The sequence below is a fragment of the Camelus bactrianus genome, chromosome 6 (genome assembly GCF_048773025.1).
Source record: "Camelus bactrianus isolate YW-2024 breed Bactrian camel chromosome 6, ASM4877302v1, whole genome shotgun sequence".
NCBI lineage: Eukaryota > Metazoa > Chordata > Mammalia > Artiodactyla > Camelidae > Camelus > Camelus bactrianus.
Window position 1 is genome coordinate 90,868,441 of NC_133544.1, and position 25,107 is coordinate 90,893,547.

At 40.4% G+C, this 25,107-nt stretch overlaps 2 protein-coding genes across 5 annotated transcripts in view; one reads left to right on the top strand and one right to left on the bottom strand.

Moving 5' to 3' along the window:
• The window catches only part of LOC105069619 (IQ domain-containing protein H), a 61,745-nt gene extending 58,027 nt beyond the window's left edge, over positions 1-3,718 (bottom strand). The window contains exon 1 of the mRNA XM_010955778.3: positions 3,456-3,718. Within this exon, the coding sequence (XP_010954080.3) occupies positions 3,456-3,593 (138 nt within the window). The 5' untranslated portion in view covers positions 3,594-3,718. The remainder of the gene's footprint in view (positions 1-3,455) is intronic.
• AAGAB (alpha and gamma adaptin binding protein) overlaps positions 3,718-25,107 on the top strand; it is a 56,857-nt gene continuing 35,467 nt past the window's right edge. For all 4 annotated transcript variants that reach the window (XR_012507730.1, XM_074366273.1, XM_074366275.1 and 1 more), the window contains exons 1-5: positions 3,718-3,851; positions 18,897-19,087; positions 19,220-19,316; positions 19,668-19,757; positions 23,046-23,129. Coding sequence is in view for 3 of the 4 variants with exons in the window: in XM_074366273.1 (XP_074222374.1) it covers positions 3,779-3,851; positions 18,897-19,087; positions 19,220-19,316; positions 19,668-19,757; positions 23,046-23,129 (535 nt within the window). In the remaining variant the exon portion in view is untranslated. The remainder of the gene's footprint in view (positions 3,852-18,896; positions 19,088-19,219; positions 19,317-19,667; positions 19,758-23,045; positions 23,130-25,107) is intronic.

The window sequence follows — 25,107 nt, forward strand, 5'->3', positions numbered from 1 at the left end:
TTGTGGTAGCTCATGGTGAAAAAGAATGTGACAATAAATATATGTATATTCATGTATGACTGAAAAATTGTGCTCTACACTGGAAATTGACACAACATTGTAAACTGACTACAACTTAAAACAAAGACACAAACACATACACAAACTAAGAGTATTAAAAGAGTAAGATATCAGACCTAATAATAGCTGACATCTACTGAGTGTTATACTTCATGTGTTATCCTATATTTTAATCTCTACGAGACTCCTAAGAGGGAGTTCATGTTATTACCTTCATTTCATACTTGAGGAATCTGAGATTTAAAGTGGTTAAGTGCAAGGTTAACCCGTGCAAGGTAACACAGCTCGTTAAGTGGTGGAACTATTCAAATCTATGCAGTCTGGATCCAAAGATTTCATGCCTTACCATTAACCAGTACATGCATAATATCCACAAATATACAAGTGTATATTTGTAAATATACAAAGCTAAAGGCTGGTGAAAGTTCAGGGAAAAATGCAGGATTTAAATTTCGAAAGGAGCAAAAAGAAGCAAGGGAAGACTTTCCTTTTATACCAGGACTGATGGATTGAAAAGGTTTAAGACGATTGCTTGCATTTTCTGTGTACATGAGTCTACCCACAATGCTCATCTTTAGTCAGTTTCCACTCTATAACGTGAAATAATAATAGTACGTATCTGATAGCTTTGTTGTAAGGGTTAAATGAGTTAAAAAAAACATAGCACTTAGAACCGTGCATGATACCTGGTAAATACTATGCTAGCTTTGATTTTTCTTTGCAATCATGTAACAGTTTATAGTTTGCAGTACGATCTGAAGTAATAGCTCTCAAACTTGAGTGTGTATGAGAGTCATCTGAAAGGCTTGTGCCTCGTTGAGACACAGACCAAGGAGAGATTTGAATTAAGCATCTCTGCTTTAATTATTTAAAAAAATACATACATAATATATGTATAAAGAAACTATTTGATTGCCTAGGCTAACAGTAAAGGAAGCCCACTTTATAGTAAAAACCATTACGTATCTTGGGGGAAGTTGGGTCAATTTAGAGTCAGAGGTGGTTCTCATCTAAGCTATGTATTCAACAAAAGAGAAAAACTGAAGTCCAGAGAGGTGAAGTGACTAGCCCACAGTTACCCACCTGGCAAAGACGTTGCCAAGGTCAGACCTCAGTATTCCAACTTGCCTAGCTAAGCATCCTTTTCTTTAGATGTACTGCCTGTTGGGAGCCTGTGTGAAGGGAACTGATCACAGCTCCAGGTCAAAGTGGACCCACGTTGGCATGTCTGAGTGTGCTGACACGCTCACACAAATTCAGGTCATAGGGGAATAATAGAGCGGGTCTTACACATTTCCTCAGTATACATATTCTACATAGTACCAGGGAGAATTTTATACTGTATCGAGATCAGCCTCAATATAACCAGGTTAACATGTAGACTCTCCTTCTCTGCACTTAGTGTGTACAAAGTAACCCTTTCAAGCAAGCGAGGATGCTGATCAATATGGGTATGACTATTCTTAGCTCTTCCCAAAGAGAGGTCTGGCCTTTGCCCTTGGACACTGGGAGGTGATCTCTAGGCCCCTGGAGGACCCTGCTTGATAGTGGTATCTTTTATGATAGGGGCTTTCAGTCATGCTGTCAGTCCAAACTCTAGAGGAGTTAGACTGAAATCATTAGTCTGTCCTCTGGGAAGGACTGAAAACTAAAAGTCAGCCAAATGGGCAGTGTGACCGAGCCCCAATAAAAACTCTGGATGCTAATATCTTGGGAAAGCTTCCCCAGTAGGCAATAATCTGTGCATGTTGTTACACATCATGGTTGGAAGGAGGTAATGCTCTCCATGACTCCACAGGGAGAAGATGGCAGAAGCTGCACTTAGACCCCTCCTGGATCCTGCCCTAAGCATCTCTTCACTCGGCTGATTTTAATTTGTATCCTTTTGCTATAATACCACGATAATTGTAAACATGGTGCTTTCCTGAGTTTGAGAGTCTCTCTAGCAAATTAGCCAATGTGAGGTGGTTGGGCCCCCCAAATATGTAGAGAGTTGATCTGAAGTGAGGTTGGTTCTAGGGACCCTGAACTTGTGCCTGGTGTCCAAGGGAGGGCAGTCTTGTGGGAACTGTTCCCTCCTCAGATTTGGCAGTTTGGCTAAACTCATTCTAGGGTGATGGTGAAAGCAAGGATACTAAAGGGTGAGGTAAGAAAACTTGGGTATGATTCATAATGGGGAAGTCTATGAAATTGGTGAGTTTAGGGGTCTGTACCTTGGAAAAGGTGAATTAAAAGAGTCTTCCAGATGGGAGGTAAGAGACCAAGATTCTGGCAGGAGATAAAATTAGACCCATTGCGGATCTGAGTGAGAGTCCTGATAGAGTGACCTTAGGCAAATTACTTCAAGCCTTAGTCAAAGAGAGCTAAATATGAGTTAAAAGTGATGATATATGTTAAATGTTTTTAAAATATCACATGTGAAAAAACAAAATGGTTTTAACATTTTCAAAACATCTGAGTGTAACTGTCACAAACTGATATATACTGGAGGAGTTAATAGTTTGTTGATTTTTTCGCCCTCAGAATAGAAAAAGTTATTTCCCTGAGTTTTTTTTTTTAAGCCACATTTCTATACTCAAAACTTTAACTTGATTAGCAAGACTTTATCTTTAATATAGTTCCCCATGTGTATGTTCCCCAGCAAGGGACTTTTATTTATTATTTTTAATTCAGATATAGTTGACATACAACATGTTAGTTTCACATATAAAACATGATTGGATATTTATACATATTGCTAAATGATCACCACAATAAATCTAGTTAACATCCATCACCACACAGTTACAATCTTTTTTCTTGTGATGCGAACTTTTACGATTTACTCTTAGCAACTTTCAAACATACAACAGAATATTATTAGCTATAATTACATGCTGTACATTACATCCCCAGAACTCATTTATTTGCAAGGGACTTTTAGATCCAAAAAATTGGGGTACTTAAGAAAAGCAGTTCATATATTTCAATTTCTCCCCAAATTTCTTATCACTTCTCCGATGTGTCTGATTTGTATCTTACTTACTCCCCCACATCATGGATTCAAAATTTTCAGAACATTAACATTTAAAGATGGTGCCCTATTGTAAGATGAATTTTTCCAAAGTAAAGGTCCTGGGTGGGGCGTACGGTCCTGGAGTTTTACCAGAGGCAGAATGGCCGTGCTTCTGAAGCTCAACCTCCAGGGTCAGGCTCCGGAGGTGTGTGAGGCTGGCCGGCGAGATTGACAAATTTGGGAGTCCTCTGAGGGGCGCTGCCCCTCGCGTGTTGGAGGCCGGCTGGGGGCGGCGCTACAAGTGGATGGGCGCGAGTGGATGGGCGCGAGTGGACGGGCGCTGCTGCGCCTCGCTCCAGGGGTCTTAGCTGGGCAGGGCCAGGAGAGGCCCATTTCCCACCTGGATTAAGATGGATCCGATGGGGTCGTGGTTTTCCGTCTCCTGGGCCATGCCTGGGGCTGGGCGGGGCTCCCCGCCTTTCCTCGCAGGCGCGGTCTCTAGGCTAGGAAACCCTCCGCGCAGCGAGCTCGTTGCCATGGCAACCCCACGCGCAGCGCGGCCTGGTCCACGCCGGGAGCGGAAGAGGGGGCGGGAGCGGGGGCGGGGCCGGCCGTGCCTTCCGAGAACGCGCCTGCCTTGCGCGTCTCCCCCGCGCGCCGGCGGCCGTGGTGCCGCCCAAGGCGGAAGCGGCTCCCGGACGGAACCGGCTCGCTGGTGCAGCGATGGCTGCTGGCGTCCCCTGCGCGCTCGTCACCAGCTGCTCCTCCACCTTTTCCGCAGACCGGCTGGTCCAACGTGAGTAGCGAGGCGCCCGGGCCCACCTCCAAGCCCCCCTCCGAGCCTCGGCGGGCGACAGTCCCAGCACCGCGGCCTCCCTCGGGGCCTCTGTCCCCGCCGCGGGCCCTGGACACTTCTCTCGGTGGTGGTCCGAGGCCCCTCGGGTGCCCCGCACATGCGGTCGAGGTGCCCAGTTCCCCAGGTGTCCACCCCTAGCTCCTACACTCGCTGCTTCTCTGGTTTCTCGGCCCACCGTTGCGTTTCTTCCAGCATTTTCTGTGAAGTGGGACTGATCGCTCCTCCACCCAGCCCGGGGCTTGTTGTGGGCAACCTTTGAGGTGAACCGAAAAGGCGCTCTGGAAACTGTACGGAGGCCCGCGAGTGTCAGGTGCAGGAATCGTGGTTTATGTTCCCAGCCCTGCTCCTGAAGTGAAGTGTGTGGTTCTTGGCCACCCCTTGATGTGTGTACTAAAAGGCTAAGTTAGCCTTGTACCCTCCACCCCGCAGTTATTCACAGCCGTGCCTTCCTCCTGAGGCTACGCCCTCCGTCAGCGAGTTTTTGATTATTACTGGGCCCAGTCTCTCTGACTCTGGACCTTCATCGTGGTTGTCTAACGAAGTAACATAGGCGGGCGAGGAGACCAGCGTAGAAGAGAGAGAATAGGACTGAGTCATAGGCTCAACTCCTCCACTAAAGGACTCTGCGAAGTTGATTATAACTCGGGACTCCTGTTTTAAATGCGTGGCTTTGAGTCAGAGCCGGGATGCTCAGCTGTAACGTAGTAAGCACACTTAACCTCTGCCCTTTAGTTTTCTTATCTGAGAAATGGTGATAATTTTCACAGGATTGTTGTGCTTAACCCAGAGTAAACAGTCGATAAGTGGTACATACTGTTATTCAAACACATTGTCTCTCTAAGCCCTCAGTTTCCCAATTCTGAAAGTGGGTCACATGAACCCAGCTCACAGGATTCTTTGAAGGACGGGTGATGTGACGTTTTGAAAGCACTTTGTAAACTGTAAAGCATCATGGAAACTGTAACTTTTCCCTGTCATTTTTTCAAATGACAGAGTTAGGCAGGATGTCCCTCCAGCACAAATACTCTATAACTTAGTTATCATTTGTGATCACTTAAAAAGTTCCTTGCCAGGGTAAAAGTTAATTGCAACACTTACCGAGTGCTCTGATTATGTCATTTCTTACCTCTGAGCAGTGCCCCTTCCTTTTTTTTTTTTGTTGTTTCATTGTAAAAGTAGTGCATAGCCAATTAAGTAGGATTTAACATATGGAGAAAAGATGTTGGCCCTGGTCTCATCAGCCAAGCACAAATACTGTGTTAACATTTCTGTGCATTTCCTTCCAGCTTTTTTTTCCAAGGTGTAGGTTTTTAAAACTTCGTAACTGCATTTCATATGTAATTTTTATCCTGATTTTTTATATATAACATTAAAATATATTACTATATTTTAATATATTGTATTTTTGTTATATATAACATAACATAATTTAACATATTTTAATGTTATATTTAAAAATTTAAAATACTAAATACTAAACCTTAAATATTTGTATGAATATATCAAATATATTTGTATATTTGACATACAATATTTCATAATTTTTCTCCTGCTGTTTTTCATTTACCATTACATCATAAGTTAGTTTCCCTCAAATATTACATCTAGTGAACATATCAGTATTTACTCAGAATTCTTAAGATTCTTGGTGTATTTAACTGTCCAGAAGAATTATATGCATAACTGATATATGAAAGTCCTTTCAAAGCCAGTCTCAGAGATGTTTAAGTTTTCTTACGGCTGTCATGTGCTTTAAGGATCGGAATTGGCAGACACGGTCACTTCCTTGAAGGAGCTGATTACCTGTGGTTAATGAACAGTACCACTGTACTTTGAAGTAGATTAGCATGATTGGGAGTAAGATTAATTCTGTAAAATAATCCACTTTATTTCTATTCATAAAATGCCTCTTGGATAACTTTTGTGGTGGTTAAAATTTGATGACCTTTCTTTTGTGACTTCATGTGATGTGGTGAAAAATAAGAGCAATCAGTGAAGAGATTACTTGAGTGAGAAAAAGTGAACTATAAAAGAGGGCTTTCTTCATTTCTTCCAGGTTTACAAGTAGGGTAACCACGGATAGCTTTAGAATGCAGTATTTGCTGAGCATTCATTCTGTTTTATCTTAAAGATTGAATTAATCACAAATCAAGTCTAATTCTGGCATAAAAGATAAAGATTACTATAATGAATGATTTTAAGTGTTCAGTGACATTAAGCCATAGTCTGATTTTGGATTGAGTCTAATTTACCCTTTTGGGAAGGTTTGGTTTCCTTCCATATGTCAGGAAGAAGAACCTTTAGGGTTTCTCCAGTTTCTCTTTCCTTCAACTTATGATCTATTTTACCGCTTTTAACCAACAGCAGGGAATATTTCATAACCAAGAAGCCAAGTTTATTCATCAACTTGAAATAAAAATCAGTAGGCCTCTACTATGGATAAAGTGTATGTGTGAACTTTGTAAGAAATTTTTCATTTTTGTCACTCAGAGACCTTATCTGCAGTATTGTGGGTAGATGTCTGACCTTAGATAAATGGGGCATTACCAGTGTAGCCTTTTAAAGGGACGTGAAGGCTCAGGATGCTTGTGCAAGGCTGTATGTGGTGTGACAGCAAGTGTTAGTACCCCCAGGCCAGATCGCCCTCACATATGTTTATATGAATGAACATTTTACTTGCATTCTCAAAAAGTATATTCTGATATTAAGAACAGAGCTGGTCTCTTTGCCAGTTACAGTACCCAGAACGACCACTAAGATACCATTCCTTCCTTCAAGAAGAGTGTAGTGAAATTGTGCGCTTTACTTGTGAAAATATTAAAATGTAGATAACCTAGCTTTTAACATCTTACTCTTCTTTTCCTAGAAGGAGCCTCAGATAGAAAAATCCCATTTGGTTTTAATGTATGTAATGCTAACATAGCAACCATCAGCCATTTAGGTTCTATACCTGAACATTTGGAGCAGACTTTTTTTTCTTCTAGTGAAATGTGGGGATCTGGAGATATTATAATCATAACAAGCATTTATATGTATGTCAACACTCTTCCCAAACATGTTTTCACATAATTCATTTTGGTCCCTGTATCCCTGTGCTTTTGTGAAGTCAGGTTTTCCGCCGTCTGTAAATGGAGAAACTGTGGCTTGGCAGCACTAGGTGGGTTGCCCAAAGTGCTCAGCTGACAAGTGCTGGAGCATATGCTCACCTTCGGGATTCGTGTGCACGGACTGTGTGAATGAAATGTGTTGGAATTCCTTAGCAGTCACAGACAACTATTTAAATTTAAGGTGATGGCGTTGGTTCTAAAAGAAGATTTTAAAATATGCTTGCATTTCCATTTAGAGTGGTTGAGGTCTTAATTCTGAGTGAAGAAAAAAAGAAATCCCTGTCCACAAGACCTGTATTCTAAAATGAGCATTTGCATGGCTGGGTTATTTTCTCTTGACTGGACTCAAAGTAGAGACTATATATATATATGTCATTCCTGTGTAGAATTAACATCAAAAATAAAAGATTGCTCCAGATCATCTCTAACATCCCTTCTAGATGTAAAATTCTGTTATCACTTACTTATTTTTGTTTTAGATTATATAATGCTGCTTAAATTTTCTTACATTTTTTTTTTTTGAAAACTGAAGAATCAAGCCCCAGTTTCAAGTTGCGGTAGACACTTCATTTGTAGTAGAGGATTTGACACTTTGTGTTTGGAATTCAGATGCATTTACTCATGGAAGCAATTGCTGGTCCTCAGGTTTCTAAAAGTGTGGAACCAGGTAGCTTGGTTATATGAGTAAACCAGGCTTCGGGGAATTATACGGGCAAAGCCAGCCATCAGGATGATGTTGCTGCTTTGGGAAACATTCATCCTTCTGTATGACTGGGACTTTGCTTATAGGTCAATCAGACTCCTGTACTTAAACAAAGATCTTAAAGTAATTTACTGAGGAAAACATTCTTATTTCAGAAGTAGGGGCTACTGTACAGCTCAGCCAACATTCTCAAGCAACAGGATAGAGATGAGAGCTTGGGTCTTCGAATGTGCTTTACTCTGTAGCTGCTTGAGGTATTCTGAGTGGAGCCCTTTAGTTCACCCTGGGAATAAGTAAGAATTTTTGCCTAAGCGAAGTTGCTTATTTTGTTGTGGTCGGAGGACTCTGCCTTTGATGGGATTGTATATTTCCAAGTCTTTATTTTCTTCAAAGGAAGAAAGATTGGGCAGCAAGATTTAACCACGAGGGCCTAGAGTTGTCATCACAGAGGGATTCATGAAGTGGTCAGACTAAAGCAGTGATTTCACACGGTAATGGGGGTGAGGGAAGAACTCTGATTTCTTTTTAACTGTGATCCTTAATATAGTTCAAATTTTTGAAGTAATATTAAAAGAAGGCTCAAGATTTTTATCTTTATTAAAAGAGGGATGTTAAGTCATCAACCTAAGAATAAGGGAAGGAATAAATACAAGTTTACATTCTCTCCAGACCCAAAGGGACTTAACACATTCGTGTTGTCTTCGTGTGTGTGTGTGTGTGTGTGTGTGTGTGTGTGTGTGTGTGAAATTAAAGCTCAAAGAGGTTGTGGTTTTCTAAGATTGTTCAGCTCATAAAAGCTGGGGAGCCAAGATTTAATTCTAGTTCTTTTATATATGTGAAATATGATGAACTTCTTGGTGACAGAACTGTAGGCATTCAAGGTGAAATTAGGGACAGGAGAGAGCACAGTAGAAGATTTTACTACCAAAATGAGAACTTTAGGGCTCAAAATAAGTTTACACTTTTTCTTTCATGGTAATTGGAGCCTTAGTAGATGAACTATGACAAGTTAATAATAAATGAAAATGCCTCTTTCTTGGTTCCCAATTTGTTTTTTTTTTTTTAATCCATAGAGAATTTCTTTGAAATCTTAGACATTCTTTAGCTGTGGTTGATGAGTTAAATGATTATAAGGTTTTTGTCTTCCCGACAAATGGCATTCCAATAAACGAGGGTGGAGAGCTGGAGGAGAGACAGCAGTGGCGAAATACTGCGCATCAGCCCACGTTGCACAAAACCACGTATGATACAGAGAGTATTGTGTCATCCTGGAGGGTTCTGAGTGCTGTCTAGACTCAGACCTTTATTTCTGGACCATCTAACTGCTTGTTTGTGTGTAGCCAGAGGTAAAAACGTCTAGAAACTATGCCTTGGTCATTTGGTTTATAAACAACTCGCTACCTTTTGCCCTGTATAATTCCTCAACAAAAAGTGACAGTAAATAATGAAATCTGATATAAAACCATTTTTTTTAAAGGTTACTGTGTGAAAATTGTTTTGAATGTGTCTGGCAAGAGTGGTAATCTGGACACAGCGTCATATTTATGTTGGAGCCAGGGCACACAGATACCCCGACAGCCCTCTAAGCCAGGCTGAGGTGGGTGAGAACAGAGAGGACAGTTGTGAGACTCTTAAAGAGCCTTTGTGATGTTTTAGGTTCAGTAACAAATAGCCTTTTTAGAGTTGAATTGTCCACACAGCCCTGCAGGCTGGTTCCACACACAGGTAGGGTAACGTGTTAATATGCCCGGATCAGAATCAATGTGCTCAGAGCAGGAAAACGTGACCGTTTGGTAGTAAACCGCGCTGCTAAACTGACATAATAGAGTGGCCATTCTGGGTGAATTCTGCTGGGGCTGTTCAGGACTTTTGTTGGGGGGAAATGTGGGAATTGAGCACTGAGTTCTGCTCTTCCTAGCTATCTGACTTTAAGCAAGTTCACTTTTCATCCCACAGATCGTTACTGAGGTCTTCACGTGTACCATCATTATTCTAGGTCTCTTAAACCTGTGGCCCAGTCACCTCGTCATAAAACCAGGGCATTATCTCCCAGCTCCCATGCTTTTTTAAGCAGCTTTACTGGGGTGTAATTTAAATACCATACAATCCACCAGGGGGTTTTAAGTGTAGACCATTTCTGTCATTCTAGAAGGAAACCTACCTATTAGCAGTCATTCTGTGTTCCCACCCCCCCGCTCTGGGCAGCCGCTGGTGTACTTTCCCTCTCTATAGCGTTGCCTTTTCTGGACATTTTACGTAAAAGAAATCACGTAAGAGGGTGTCTCTTGCGTCTGGCTTCTTTTACTTACCTTGATGTTTTTGAGACTCATCCATGTTGCATGTATGGATGATCCATCGTATGGCTAGACCACATTTTGTTTATCCATCATCTCTCGAGAGACATTTGGCTGTTTCCACTTTCTGGCTATTATGAATGGTGCTGTTATGGGCTCTGTAAGAAACTACTGTACTATTTTACAAAACTGCCAGACTTTTTCAGAGTGGCTAAATCGTTTTACCATTCCTATCAGCAATGTTTGAGGGTTTCGACTTCTCCGTATTTTTCGCAACCCTTGTTATTGTCTGTATTTTTTATTTATAGCCATTCTAGTAGAGATGAGGTGGTATCTCATTGTGGTTTTCACTCGCATTTCCTTGGTAGCTAATGATGTTGAGAATCTTCTCAGGTGCATATAATCCATTCCTATATCATCTTTGGTGAAATGTCTATTCAGATCTTTGGCTCATTTTTAAAAAAAATTGAAGTATTGTTGAATTACAATATTGTGTTAGTTTCAGACATACAACAGAGTGATTCAGTTATATATATATTTTTTCAGAATCTTTTCCATTACAAGATATTGAATATAATTTCCTGTGCTATACGGTAAATCCATGTTGCTTATCTATTTTATGTATAGTAATTTGTATCAGTTAATCTCGTACTGTTAATTTATCCCTCCCCCCACTCCCCTTTGCTAACCCTAAGTTTGCTTTCTATGACTGTTTTGTATATAGATTCATCTGCCTTATTTTTTAGATTCCACATATAAGTGATATCACATAATATTTGTCTTTTGCTGTCTGACTTCCTTCACTAAGTATAATATTCTCTAGGTCCATCCACGTTGCTGCAGATGGCAATATTTAATTTTTTTTTATGTCTGAGTATTATTCCATTGTATGTGTCTTCCTAAGCCAATCCTCAGTTGACTGGCACTTGGGTTGTTTCCATCTCTTGCTTTTGTCCATTAAAAAAATTTGTTTTGTCTTCTTATTAATGAGTTCTAAGAGTATATTCTGTGTTTTGGATACAAGTCCCTTATCACATATGTAACTTGCAAATATTTTCTCCCATTCTGTGGCTTATCTTTTGGTTTTCTTGATGGTATCATTTGAAATGCAAAAGTTTTACGTTTTGATGAAATCCAACTTATCAGTGTTTTCTTTTTCCATGATCCTTTGACCACATGTTGTCCAATCATGATTCTGCCCTTCTTGAAGGACCTTTTGGATCCTGGGATGTTGGATCTGTTAGCTTTGTGATATTTTACATCAGACCAAGCTTATTTTCAGTATTTGAATACAGGAGTTACAGAATAAATGTTCTTCATTAAATTTACTCTGTTTTGGAAAATTCATCTCAGACATGTTTACCTTCTTTCAGAGTAAGTTAGCATCTGCTGCAGATTCTGTTGTCAGCCTGAGAAGTCACTGACCTTTTTTTGTGAAGTTTTATTACTTAATGCTGATTTGTGTATGAAAAATTGCCATTTGAATATAAAAGTTATTTTCATCTCATAATTGTCCTGTTTAGGCTTATGTGTTCTTTCTTCCAGAAAAGCCACCATTTATAAATTATTTTCAAAGCATCAAAGATTAATTGCCAGGTAATTTTTATGGTTAAAATAATTAAAGAATACATTTGAGATGGATTTTTATCAGAGAGAGATTTTTCTCAGATGCAAATAAAAGGCATTTATATCTGTGGTGGGAGGTTATGATGCCTGGCTGTATAAGGCAAATTTCAGTTCTGTGAGAAAGACTAAAACCAACTTTGCATTCCACAACTTTTATTTTATTTCATAAATACAGTTACGTGAGTTCCGCAAGTTCTTTTGCTTTAGATCAGGGTTTCTCAGCCTTAGCACTGCTCGCATTTTGGGCTGAGTAATTCTCTTTTGTGTGGGGCTGTCCTGTGCATTGTATTCACGGCCTCTGCCCACTAGGTGCCGGTAGCACCTCCCCACTTGTGACAACCAAAAATGTCTCCAGAGGTTGACATGTCCCCCGGGAGACAAAACTCACCTCCTGGTAAAGAACTACTGCTTTAGATACACATCAAGAACTTGAATTTTGAATAAATAGGTAATAGTAATGAAATTCAAAGAAGATCCCTCCTTTCCCCCCCAGATACGGGCAGAAATTGTCCCTCAGCTGTGCCACTGGGATTGCTAACGTGGTCTTTGCATGCAGCCCATGGAATTAAGAGGCTGATGGTTCCTCCTTGGCCCTCAGAAAGCCCTTCTGCGTACTCTTCCTCCTCTTCCCGCCAGCTTCTCCCTCTGTGTTCTTTTGCGCATGGTAGCCTGTCACTGTGTCACGAGGTCTTCTAAGGGCAAACAGACCATGAATCCCCCCTCCCCACCACATCCCCCCCGTCCCTGATTATTTTAACATGAGGTGCTGGTGACCAGTCCCAGGTGGCTAGTGGGAGAAAGCGGACTTGAGGAAAAGGAGGAGGACGGGGTTGGATTTCCTCTGCTTCCACTTTGAGAGCTTCTCCGCTGTGATCTCAAAAGCCCCAAAGCATGTGAAAATGTGAATTTAGAGTGGGACCAGAGAGAAGGGGGGTGGGAGGAAAAGGTAATGAAGTGTTGTAAGCAAACCAGAATTGCTGTACTCCTGTTAAAGCAGGGGATGCTTCAACTCAGTCCCCTCCTCTTCTCAGCCACTGAGTCCTGCTCCATGGAGGGCTCTGTCACATATACTGAGACCAATACTGCGTGCACTTGAACCAGGAGGCTGCAGGCTGATTACTCAGAGAATCGCTGATAAGAATTTCCCGACATTTGACTCTTTGAAGATCCAGCTCCGAATGTTGAGGTTTTAACCTTAAATGCTACATGCGCTCCACAGGCCCTTCTTCCTACAATAGTGCTGTCTACTCCTAGGATGTGGGGAATAATCTGGTAGTTAATAACTGCTCCTGAGTCTTGGACAGAGCAGCACCCGCCTCGCATGGCATTCTCGTGAAGTTGTGGCTGTGAATTGGTGACTGGTTGCAGCAACGTGGAGCCATTGTGAGTTTTGAAGCTCTCTCTTTGCCTTTCCTTGCTGCTTAATGAAAACTCTGGCTGTCAAGTTTTCTTCCTCGTCATATTTTGCTCAATTCTTTTCTTTCATAATGCCTACTTCCCCTGCAACTGACGTCAGTCTCTGCTTGCCTCCTGTAATTTTCCTAATTGCTTTCTCTCCTGTCTCAGTCTGTGCCTGAACAAGACAAAAGAAAAAGTGGCGAAGGCATATTTTGGGACGGGAGGGGCCAGAGCAGCTTAAAGAAGGTGATTATTTCCTAGTTGTAATGTTTCTCACTGACCCTCCTTAGTGCGTGTCCGGAGGGCTGTCACGTGTGCAGGAAACTGATCTGGGAAGGAGGAAATGAACAGTTACTGAGGGTCTGCCCTGTGCCCAGCGCCTGCCTGTGCTTCATGTGCATTGGTTTTATTTAATCTGCAAGGAGCCATTTGAGGGGTGTTCTTGTCCCCTTTTGCGGGTGAGGAAATGAGACACAAAGAGGTTAATTTGTCATTCTTACCGAGGGCCAGCATTCAAAGGCAGGTCCCTCTGACCCTGGGTCTGTGCTGTCTCTATTTCTGGGCCTCTTCTGCTCTGATTAGTGGTATGGCCATCACAAAGGGAAGGGGAGGAACTGTCCGTCCCCAGAAGAATGGATACCATGAAAGGCAGTTGTACCAGGTAGGAGGTTACAATACCTGGCTGTAAAGGCAGCTTCAGATCTGTGAGAAAGAATGAAAGCCACTGTATTCTCAGAAGAGTGCTGGTTTCTGGAAGGATTATCTTGATTTGAGGTAGCAGGTATCACTTCCTTCAGGGCGTAGAAAATATGATTTAACCACTGGACAACATCTCTTCACGACGAATGTCGTGATTAATTAAGTATACATTAATTCTACTGGTATTCAAAGTGTCTTTACTCCTACTAGGAAGTATGAAATAATCTAAGACAAAATCAGTTCCCTGAGTTTAGAATGCGCTGATTTGGTCCTTTTTGACTGGGGTAGATAGATGAGGGGGGAGGGTAAGGGGTACACGTATATGTGTATGTGTATGAAATTGGGTATCTGCAGTGTTCTGGGAATTCGCGTGGGAACCTCAGTGGTCTTCTTAGTTCATGCTATAGAGAGTATTACCCCGTACTGATTCTGAACCATAGGAAGCTACTTGCCTCCTTCCTTTCGATTGCTTTCCAAATTTACACTTTTTCTGAGGGAAGGAAAAAAAAGGAGCAAAGAGGAGCAGGAAGAGGGAGCTGCTGGGTCACTGAACTGAGGTGCTTCCTTGGCTTCTGGCTCTCTTCCAACTCTTGAATCTCTTCACTGACTTGCTATGAGGGAGGGACTGTGGAGGCAGTAAGTTTACCCAGGAAGTGAACAGTAAGTAGGAGTTGCTGGAGAATTGATGGCTACGTAAAACAGTATCTCAAACAAAGAAAGAGATTTATATTTGTATTTAAAACTGAAGGCAAGCTTTATACTTGCTACTGGAACTGAGCTGACATTTAACTTCTCATCCCCAAACACTTTGAATTAACTGTTCTAAGCTGTGAAACCAAGTTTGTAGTAACAGACCCGGCAATCAATCACCTAGTATTTGTCTCTTAAAGAAAAGGATGTATTACAGCTCCACCAGGTGGCTGCCAGCAGTGTGAATGAGACAGGTCACTGTCCTCCAGGAGGAGGGGGAAGCTGCTCTTGATTTTATTTGTGCATCATCTTAACTACATCAGACTTCCGTTTAAGGAAGGGCAAAGAAGGGAGACCACGGCAGGCTTTTCTAGGAAGTCTGTCTGGCGAAAAAACAAAAAACCAAAAAAACTCCTACAAGATCACTGTGACTCACTTTTGACATACAAATACCTGAAACTCATAGGCAGTTTTTTGATGGGTTAGTTGTACCCCAGGTTCCTATGTTCTGGTGCCCTCATTCCAACTATTATTTTTGGTTTTCATGAAAAGGCAGAGGATACTGTAGGCCTGTAGGTTAGTTTCAGCTTGTGACTGTTAGACACTGACTGTGATCTAGCTCAGACACTGTGTAGTAGGAACGAAGGCTGGTAACCTGAATTGTATTTTTGGTTCTGCTCCTATTCGGAAAGTGGTTTCTTTTTTCTGGTCCTCAGTTTTTGTATCTAAGGAGTGAGTGAGTTGTACCAACTGATCTCCAGAAACTCTTGGCCTGTGCACCAGCGTTTGAGTACTTTTTGTTTTAAATTTGGAAAAGAATGAACTTGTTAAACATTTGAAACCAAATAGAAAAGATGAGGGAGAAAAACTGTACTTAGTGTAGACATTTCCATTTTTTAAATTAAACTCTACATTATGATATTGATGCTGAGAACTGGAATGAGATAATCTTCAGTCTTCTCCCTCTAGTCTGATGTGGCACAGATGTGATAATAAAGTCCATATGCAGCCTCGCTGAAAGTATCTGATTAGACATAAAATGGTAAAAATAAAAAAATCTGATAAGCAAATTGAGCACAAAGAATGAAAGCAAAACAAAACAAAAACCTACCCAGCTCCTAAAACTTTGGAAGGTGAAATTCATTTTCCCAACTTACTGGTTCTGTTCTCATCTGGATTTAGAGAAAAGAGAAAGAAACAACTTTTTTCTATATGCTGAGTAAATATATTCATCTATTGAAAGTCAAAGACAGTAGTATGTAATTGAAATTTGAAGAGCTCTGAGTTACACATTGGTTTGTTCTCTTGTAGTTTAGACATCAGTGAATAAAATGAACCATCCCTAATGGATCCAAATATTCTAAATTGCAGTTAGTTTTCAGTATATGACATTTTCATTTAATTTGGTTTAATTTTTTTATGTTAGTTGAAGACACTGATTTGCAAAAAGCATAAGTCACATTTTATTCCAGTTCCTATCAATACACCCAGGTTAGGGAATATCAGGGGCTGGTGCTGGTGGGAGGTACTGGTCCCCCACTTCTTGTGACTTTCCCCATTAACACGTAGTGTGTTATTTCACTCTTTGTGCTTCCCCCCTTTAAGAAAAAAATAGTCAATTTGTTATCTTAAAAAATTGCCCATGAATGAATACTGATTTCGTACGGTGGCTCCTCCTACCCTTTACAGAAATCAGTTTTTACATTGTTTGCTGCGCTCCGTGGTTTAGTTTGCCTTCTTCCATATGTGCTTTTATTGGCATATTGCTATGCCACCTGCTTGAAGTTTGAAATGTTAGGTTTGGATGCAACATAGACTTTGATCTAGGAGTTGGGTTTTTTGTTTTGTTTTGTTTTGTTTTGTTTCTCCTGTGAGACAGTTACATGAAAGCAGGATCTTTGATTTTAGTAATTTATGTGTTTTTCCTGCTTATTTCTTACCTGAACATGTCATAATGCTCCATGCGGGACACTGCAGCTGGCTGCTCTGGAGTTGATTGAAAATTAATAAAAGATGATAACTTTAGGTAGAAATTAAGCAGAAAAGAACTGCTGATTTCTTAAAGAGATAAAGTAAACTCAGATTTTCTTATTTTATTAACTTTTTTTATTGAGTAATAGTCATTTTACAATGTGTCAAATTCTAGTGTAGAGCACAATTTTTCAGTTATATATGAACATATATATATTCATTGTCACATTTTTTTCTGCTATGAGCTACCACAAGATCTTGTTTATATTTCCCTGTGCTATACAGTATAATCTTGTTAATCTATTCTGCATTTTAAAATCCCAGTCTGTTCCTTCCCACCCCCCGCCCCCTTGGCAACCACAAGTTTGTATTCTATGTCTATGAGTCTGTTTCTGTTTTGTATTTGTGTTTTGTTTTGTTTTGTTTTTAGATTCCTATGTGAGCAATCTCATATGGTATTTTTCTTTCTCTTTCTGGCTTACTTCACTTAGAATGACATTCTCCAGGAACATCCATGTTCCTGCAAATGGCATTATGTTGTCAGTTTTTATGGCTGAATAGTATTCCATCATATAAATATACCACATCTTCTTTATCCAGTCATCTGTTGATGGACATTTAAGCTGTTTCCATGTCTTGGCTGTTGTAAATAGTGCTGCTATGAACATTGGGGTGCAGGTGTCATTTTGAAGTAGGGTTCCTTCTGGATTTATGCCCAGGAGCGGGATTCCTGGGTCATATTGCAAGTCTATTCCTAGTCTTTTGAGGAATCTCCATACTGTTTTCCACAATGGCTTTCCTTGCTTCCCTCTCCCACTCTTAATGATTTAGATGTCTTCTTTTACAATTTTGTGTTTATTCTTTTTGTAATTCATGGCAGTTGTCTCCTTTCCAGTTATGAGTTTCTCATTTTTGTAGCATCCTGCTTCTTTTCTATTTAGAGTAGACCTGTCAATATTTCTTTTAGCATGGGTTTAGTGTAAACTCAGATTTTCAAGTATTGGTGCAGAACTTCTGTTAATTCAAGAATATCAATACTGGTTTTAGTGAAAAATTTTAGCAAGTTAGTTTCAAAATGTGCTTTATGTCAAAGGTAAATTCTGAAATTTACTTGAAATCTAATTTTTTAGTTAAAAAAAGAGTTTTGGGGGGATGGTATAGCTCAAGTGGTAGAGCGCATACTTACCATGTACAAGGTCCTGAGTTCAATCCCCAGTACCGCCTCTAAATATAAAGAAAGAAAGAAACCTAGTTACCTCCCCATGACCAAATTAAAAAAAAGGTTTCATTTTCAGCATAACAGGTCTTAATAACCATATGATGAAAGTTTACCAATGAAAATAATACACGTGCACACATACATGCTTCATAGATCATACATTATTCCCAGCAGTCTTTGGGACTAAATAATTTCCCCCCAAGCTATGGGAGTGTTCCAAATATATAATCTTAGCTCTGGAATTTAAAATTTAACTTCTAGTCTTCTGTGTCTTGTGAGTCGTGAGTTTGAGGAATATTTTATATGTTCCTCTTAGCATGCATTGAAAAGGAGTTTGTGGCCCTTTTGCTATGTATTCTTATGATAACCCATTATTAGTGGCATGTCATGTCACTTCTCTGAGCTCATTTCCACCTCCGGATAAAATGGAGATTTTGGGTATGGGCATGAGAGATGGAGCTTGGGTCGGAACAATTTCTGATGTCTCTTCCAGGTCTAAATATTGTATGACATTATTGTGACAGAATGCTCCAATGGTTTCATGGCCACATCTGTGTTTGTTCATTACTGACTTGGCTTTTACTGTAAGAATTTCATTTGTTATACCCATGCTGCATTTGGACTTCTGAACGATTTAGTAATTTTCCAAATCCTTTCATTTAAAATTTGCCACAAGTGTCTTTGTCAACAAGAATTTGAGTTGACTTTCAAAGAAACTAAAGCAGACTGAATATAAATGGAATGGGGTCATTTATCAGTATCTGTTCTTTTATTTCATTAGTTGAGTTAATGTCTAAGCATTCGGCCCAGGGACTGTGTCTAGCTCTTCCATTTTATTAATGACTTAGCCTTGCTGCTGTCTTCCTTTTAGCCTGCAGTAAGTACAGAATAGTTAGAAACTGTTGACAATTTTTATAATCTTTCAGCTCCCATGAAGTATGTAAGCAATAAAATAAATGTCATTCTTTCTCTTCTTCTTGCTCTTTTCTGGGCATTTCGCTAGATGACTGTTTTGGTCTCTGCTAGTGTCTAATCTGGTCACAATAGTTTTTGTGTTCTGAAAGACAGAAGCCAATTAATTGAATTAACCTATGTCACCATTACTTTTACAGCCAAATGATCAGAGAAGAAAATACCCTAATAAATGGGAGGCCCTTTGAAATCCTTGTATAAAGAGAAGCAGTGAAAGTACATTATTAATTTGGTATCTTACTGAGAAAATTGACCAGTGAATGTTGGTTTTGCATTTTCCATGGTAATGTTGTGTCATTTATTTAGATATCCTTGGAACAGAAGATCTTATTGTGGAAGTGACTGCCGACGATGCTGTGAGATTTTATCCCTGGACCATTGATAATAAATACTATTCAGCAGATATCAATCTATGTGTGGTGCCAAACAAGTTTCTCGTCACTGCAGACATCGCAGAGTCTGTCCAGGCCCTTGTGGTTTACTTTGACAGCACACAAGTAAGATTTTGTTTTCCACGGACCTTGAATAAGAAATCATTTTGCCGTTTCTCTTTTTTCCGCTGTAAGTTCTTTTAATGTCTCTTTCTCTGTTTCTGTTTCTGTTCGTGTGTTTGTTTCTCCTCCCTCTAGAAATCTGGTCTTGATAGTGTTTCGTCATGGCTTCCCCTGGCAGAAGCATGGTTACCTGAGGTGATGATCTTGGTTTGTGATAGAGTCTCTGAAAACGGTAAGGCGCTCCGGTGGGACTGTGGTTGGTACACACATTTGCCGTTCCTTGGTAAACGATGCATTGGTTTCCATAACTTAGAAAGTACATCTTAATGTGATTTTATTACCTTACAAAAATACTTTCAGCTCTTTCTCTTTGGAATCTTGCACTGTTTACATTTTATTTTTAAAGAATGGGCACTTTGGGTTTCTCAGACTTTTGGGTTTTCTTTACATTGCTTTATGTTGGATGCCTTTAGCATAACGTTAACATGAAAGGTAACGCTTTGAGATCTGGGGAGGGTATTGCGGCAATGTTCACGCTGTGTTTTATTTTTGCTTATAAAGAATGTCTTGCATGTTATTTTAGGTGTAAACCGACAGAAAGCTCAAGAATGGTGTATCAAACATGGCTTTGAATTGGTGGAACTTAGTCCCGAAGAGTTGCCTGAGGAGGATGGTGAGTATTTGTGTGTCAGGAGAAAACATGGTGTTTGGATTCAGATACGAGAGATTATTTGAATTCAGGGAAGAACAATCAAAGTGATACTCAAAAAATGTTTTTTCCTGAGCTCTTTGAAAATATTTGTGCAAAATCCACAGATGTGATCTGTTAATTGAATAACCCATTTATGTGGTTTTACCACCCATTTTAGGACTTTTGAATTTTTCTTTTCCTCTTGTGGCTACAGGTAGACATTTCTACCTTAAATCTTAGTCATTTGCCCAATCTCTTATCCTTTCTCTGCTACCAGCAAAGGAGGGTTTGACCTATATTCATAAATGGTTGAAGTTTATGTTCCTTATTTTGAATTTTTTTTTTGACATTGCATTTTGAAAAGGAATTTATTTTCCACTCAGTTGAGTCGTGCTTATTTTGAATCTGTAGTAACCGGAGGCTGAATTCCCAGGAACCCCTGGGGCATGCCGGTACTATGCGTATGTCTTCTGGATATTAGACGCCAAAGATAGACCCAGAATGCACTGTCACCCCTCCCTGCCTTCCGGGGGTGGCTCTGTACTTCCTTCTCCTTCACAATAGACTTTCTGCTTCTTCCCCTTCTCCCATCCCTCTACTCATCTTTTCTCCTTCAAAGTACAGCTGTGTTAGCTGCTCTGGGGTCTACCAAGATCAGATGGGTTTTGGCCTACCAAAACCTTATCCTCTAGTGCAAGAGATGAAACATGTACACAGACAACTGAATTACCAATTGGAATGTCATAAGTATTGTTAAAAAAATATTCGTGCCATGGAATTTCAGAGACGAGGAGGTTATTTCTCTTTAGAAGCTCAAAGGATGCGTTGGCACCGTGAGCTCTCACATGTCACCTGCTCCATGGGGAAGAAATGGAGAAGGTCCTGGACTTAGAGGACTGGCAGGAAGATGCCAGTTGTTGCAACAGACATTCTAAGCAGGGCAACCAATGTGAATTAAAGTACCTAGGGAGGCTGTAAGTAATCATTGCCGGAAGCCTATATTTTTTAAAAAAAAAGAAATTAAGAAGTATTTTTCTATATTCTGGCTTTTTTAGAATTTTTCCAGATTGTTTTTGTCTTCAGGAATAAAGCCCTGCCAGAGAAGAAAAGGACAAAAATTAAATAAAAGGGCTGATTTTTCCCCCATGTACATTTTTAAGAATATTGAAAATTAATAAGTACAATTTATCTTTCATGTTGTTCTAGGACTCCTAAAACTTGTGCCGTTTTATGTGTATAAGCATGTGTGTGACTGTTCACTTCTGGCACTAGAATGTTCTCTTATTGTTCTTGAGAGTCAGAATTTGAGGCATTTATTTTACCTGGTTTTATTTTGGAATCTCTGCTCCTTTATACCACTGTGCTGCTTCTCGCTCCTTGTCCGAATAATGTTATATTAATTCATCTCAGTCTTCAAAGAGATGTCAACATATCGTCTTTAGGTAAAATGACTAAAACCTTCCTAGAATGTTTTAACGCAGACTGTTCCCAAGCCATATATCCTCATCCTTTATTGACATGTATTAGTTGAACATCAGTATGAGACTTGGTGCTTGTTCGTGTTAAATTCATCTTATTGATTCTAGCTCTTTATTTCAGACCATACTTTTGGTTCCTGGTTATATCATCTGAAGTATTAGTTATTCTTTCAAGAACTGAATCATTCATAGTTAAGATAAACATGCCTTTTATTTCTTCATTTAAACATCGATGGTGATAAGTGCATCTGTGTAGGGCATCTGCAGTTTAGTCCTGCCCATGTTTCTGTTATGTTGTTGGGTGGGTTGGTGTTCTGTAAATGAGTCGTCAGTTCATCGGTTTCTGAATGCCTGCAGTCTTTCGGGCACCGAAAGTAGTGGGTTTAGGTTTAGGTAGTGGGAATAATGAACTCAAGAAGACATGATTCCTGCCTTCCAGGAGTTTCCAGTCTAGAGGGAAGGTCACACCAGTAAATCATAAGTTCCAGCGCGTCTTCTCTCTGGGAGAGGTGCAGAGTGGTGCCATCCCCACTTGTCTTTGAGAATAGCATGAGTAATTTGCCCTTAGTCAAATAGCTAGTAAGTTACAGAGCCTGGGTTCAAATTCATATCTCCTGACTTCTGATTCTCTGCTCTTCCTGTTAAACCACCCAGGGCCAGGCCGGGCCACTAGAGACAGGTTCTCTGTGGACTGTTCTCTGTAAACTGTTAGACTTTTCTCTTTAAACCACATGAAAATTATTTCTGCTGCTATTTTCTGCATGCAGTCTTACAAAACTCGTTAACTGAAGGATCTCCATTTCCTTTGTACACACTCTTACCTACATTGTAGCTAAGAATACAGCCTTGTTACTAATACACTGTCAGATTATTGGCCTGTTACTTTGAGCAGTATCTGTTAAATTCTAGACACACTAAACTAAGTTTTTTTTTTTTTTTCAATGACCCTTTGGCTGTCTCCTTCACTTATGGTTATAGTAATTTCACTTCTCTCTCTTAAACTTCCTCTGATCAAGAAGTTGTTCTCTGAATATCTGTTATAAACAATAATTATCGTTGTATAGTTCCTAGGAGAAGTTAGGGCATTTACAAGATTTTATAGCACACAAAGAGAACGATTCCTGCCCTCAGGAAACTCACTGTCTGTAAATAGCCAAGACTGGGATTTCTAGTACTATCCTAGGATTGTGTAATTGATGGAAACTAACATTTTCAGGGGAATATGAATAGATTCCATTGGTGAGGTAATGGGGTTGACTTTATTATATAAACCTTTTATATTGTGTATTTATTTAATTGTTTTAGTTTCTAGATAATTCTTATCAGGAGCTCTAAGCTCTGTATTTGCACAATATTTTTCCTTATGACGTAAGTTACAATGTGAAGTAACAAGTAAATAAGCAAGATAATTAAGCCACAGTTATTTTAAAACGTGGCTTGAGGGCTTATATATACACTTATAGTTAGCGTTCTGTGTCCAGGGGTTTTAAGGCCACGGATTCAAGCAGTAGAGGACCAAAAATATTCAGAAAAAAATTCCAAAAAGTTCCAAAAACTCTGTATTGTAGTAGGTACTATAAGTAATTGAGAGATGATTAAAGTATATTGGAGGATGTACATAGATTATATGTGAATACTGTGCCGCTTTATATAAGAGACTTGAGCATCCACAGATTTTGGTATCCATGGGGGATCCTGGAACCAGTCCCCCACGGATACTGAGGGACAGTTGTAGGTATGTATGTATGTATAAGTGTGTGCCTAAATTTATGTATTTCTCCTCCCTGATCAGATGACTTCCCAGAATCTACAGGAGTAAAGCGAATTGTCCAAGCCTTGAATGCCAATGTCTGGTCCAATGTAGTGATGAAGAATGGTAAGTAACTTGGGACTGAAGGCCCTACAGCGTTTTTTCTCCTGTTCCTTGGAAGTTTTAAATTCTTTGGATATATGTGGAAGCATTAGGGTTGTATCAACTCTGCAGATTTGTTCAATTTTAAGTTCCCAGGTCAAGGAAGAGCCAAAAGTAACATTTCTAAGAATTTTAAATGTTTGTTTAATAGTTAATTCAACAAGAATTTAGAGCTTGCCTGTGATATGCCTGGCATTGTCTTTGACTTTGAGAAATGCCCCAAAATTGTGAAATATGAATCCTATCCTTAAGGATCTCATAGGCCCAAAGTGTGCACTTATAAAATGCTGGGTAACCGTGCAAGGCAGCCTTTGATACGTACAGAATGACTGATAAAAGCAGCAAAGGCGTCAAGACCAGAGATGTGGCCTTTACTGTGGGCTTGAGCATAGAGAGAGCGTCAAGCGAAAGTGGGTCTTGGCAGCCGTCCTCATGGGATGGTCAAGATTGAGGTTGGTGAAGGGGCGGGTCGAGAGTGGCAAGCAGGGCAGGAAGCGTGGCATGGAGAATGATGGTTTATGTTCTAGGGCCACTGGAAGACTCTCGCCTAGCAGCTGGAGCTAGCTTAGAAGAGAGAGGCCTGTATTCAAGGCAGGAGAATGTGGGCTTTTTCCTGTACTAGAGATTTTCGTTCACAAGAGAGTAGTGCAGAGAAGTTGGCATCTTTGAAAGGTTCATGCCATGGTGGTATGCAGGCGATTGAAGCAGGCGACTGAAGCAGGTGGAGGTAGAGCCTGAAGTCAGGAGACCGGGCAGCTGCTGCTGCAGTTCAGCGCTCGGACCTGGGCTCACGTGCTGGCCATAGCTGTAGGGGGAGAAGCTGGGTCCGAAATGCAGTCAGAAGGGAGAAGGCTCGTTGGTGTGCATCAGCCTCTTAATGTCTGTAGCAGTTTGCTTGAGGCTGCAGAAGCAAAATACAACAAACTGGAGGCTTAACAAAATACAGCAAGTATTTATTGTCTCACAGTTCTAGATGCCAGAAGTCCAAAATCGAGGTGTCAGCAGGGCTGTGCTCCCTCGGAAGATGCTGGGGAAGGATGTGTTCCAGGTCTCTCTTCTAGCTTCTGGTAGTTCTTTGGTTTGCAGTGGCATCACTCCAGTCTTCACGAGGTATCCTCCTGGGTGCCTGTCTCTGTTCACGTCTTCGTTATAGGATAATAGTCATAATGAATTAAGGGCCCACCCTACCCCAACATGACTTCCCCCTAGCTAATTGTATCTACAAATAAGGTAACGTTCTGAGGTATTGGGGGTTAGAACTTCAACATAAGAATTTGAGGGTGGATATAATTCCACCTATAACATATTTCTTCAGGAATTATGGCCTCCGCAGCGTTTTGCTCTTCTCTGTAGCACTTGGCAGCCTCAGTGGGCATGTTATGCTAGGTGAAACACTACAGAAGGAATGAGAAAAGTCATATTTAAGTGAACTCACCCCATCTTCCCTGAGATGAAGGGTCAAGTGGAAGATCAATTTTATAGAAATAGAATATTTCATTTCAGTGTTTGGTTGCCCCTCGAGTGTAAAGTGAGCTGGGCGCCCCTTAGCTTGCCTGAGATCTGACCTAGCCCGCGCCATCACTGGAGAGTTTCGTCCTGGCATAGAAAGATATTCCTCCCCTTTCCTTCTGTCTCCTTTCTCCTCACTTTATTCTTTCTAGGGGGAATCTGATATGTCTGTTACATTGAATTGCACAGATAAATTAGATTTTATTCTGTTGTAGTAGCAATCAGGTTAAGGTCATGACAGATCTAGAAAAAGTAAAGAGATTTTACCCTATGTTGTCATCTCCCTGTTACCAGAGCAAGCTCCCCTTGAGGCTTGGTCCTTCCCATTCATTCTTTCATCATTTCTTGTTGAAAACGTAGCATAGTGAGGCATTGCTGTCGGCTGTCTTCACTGTAACAGTGCGTTTAAGGTATGGTACATAAACTGGATCAG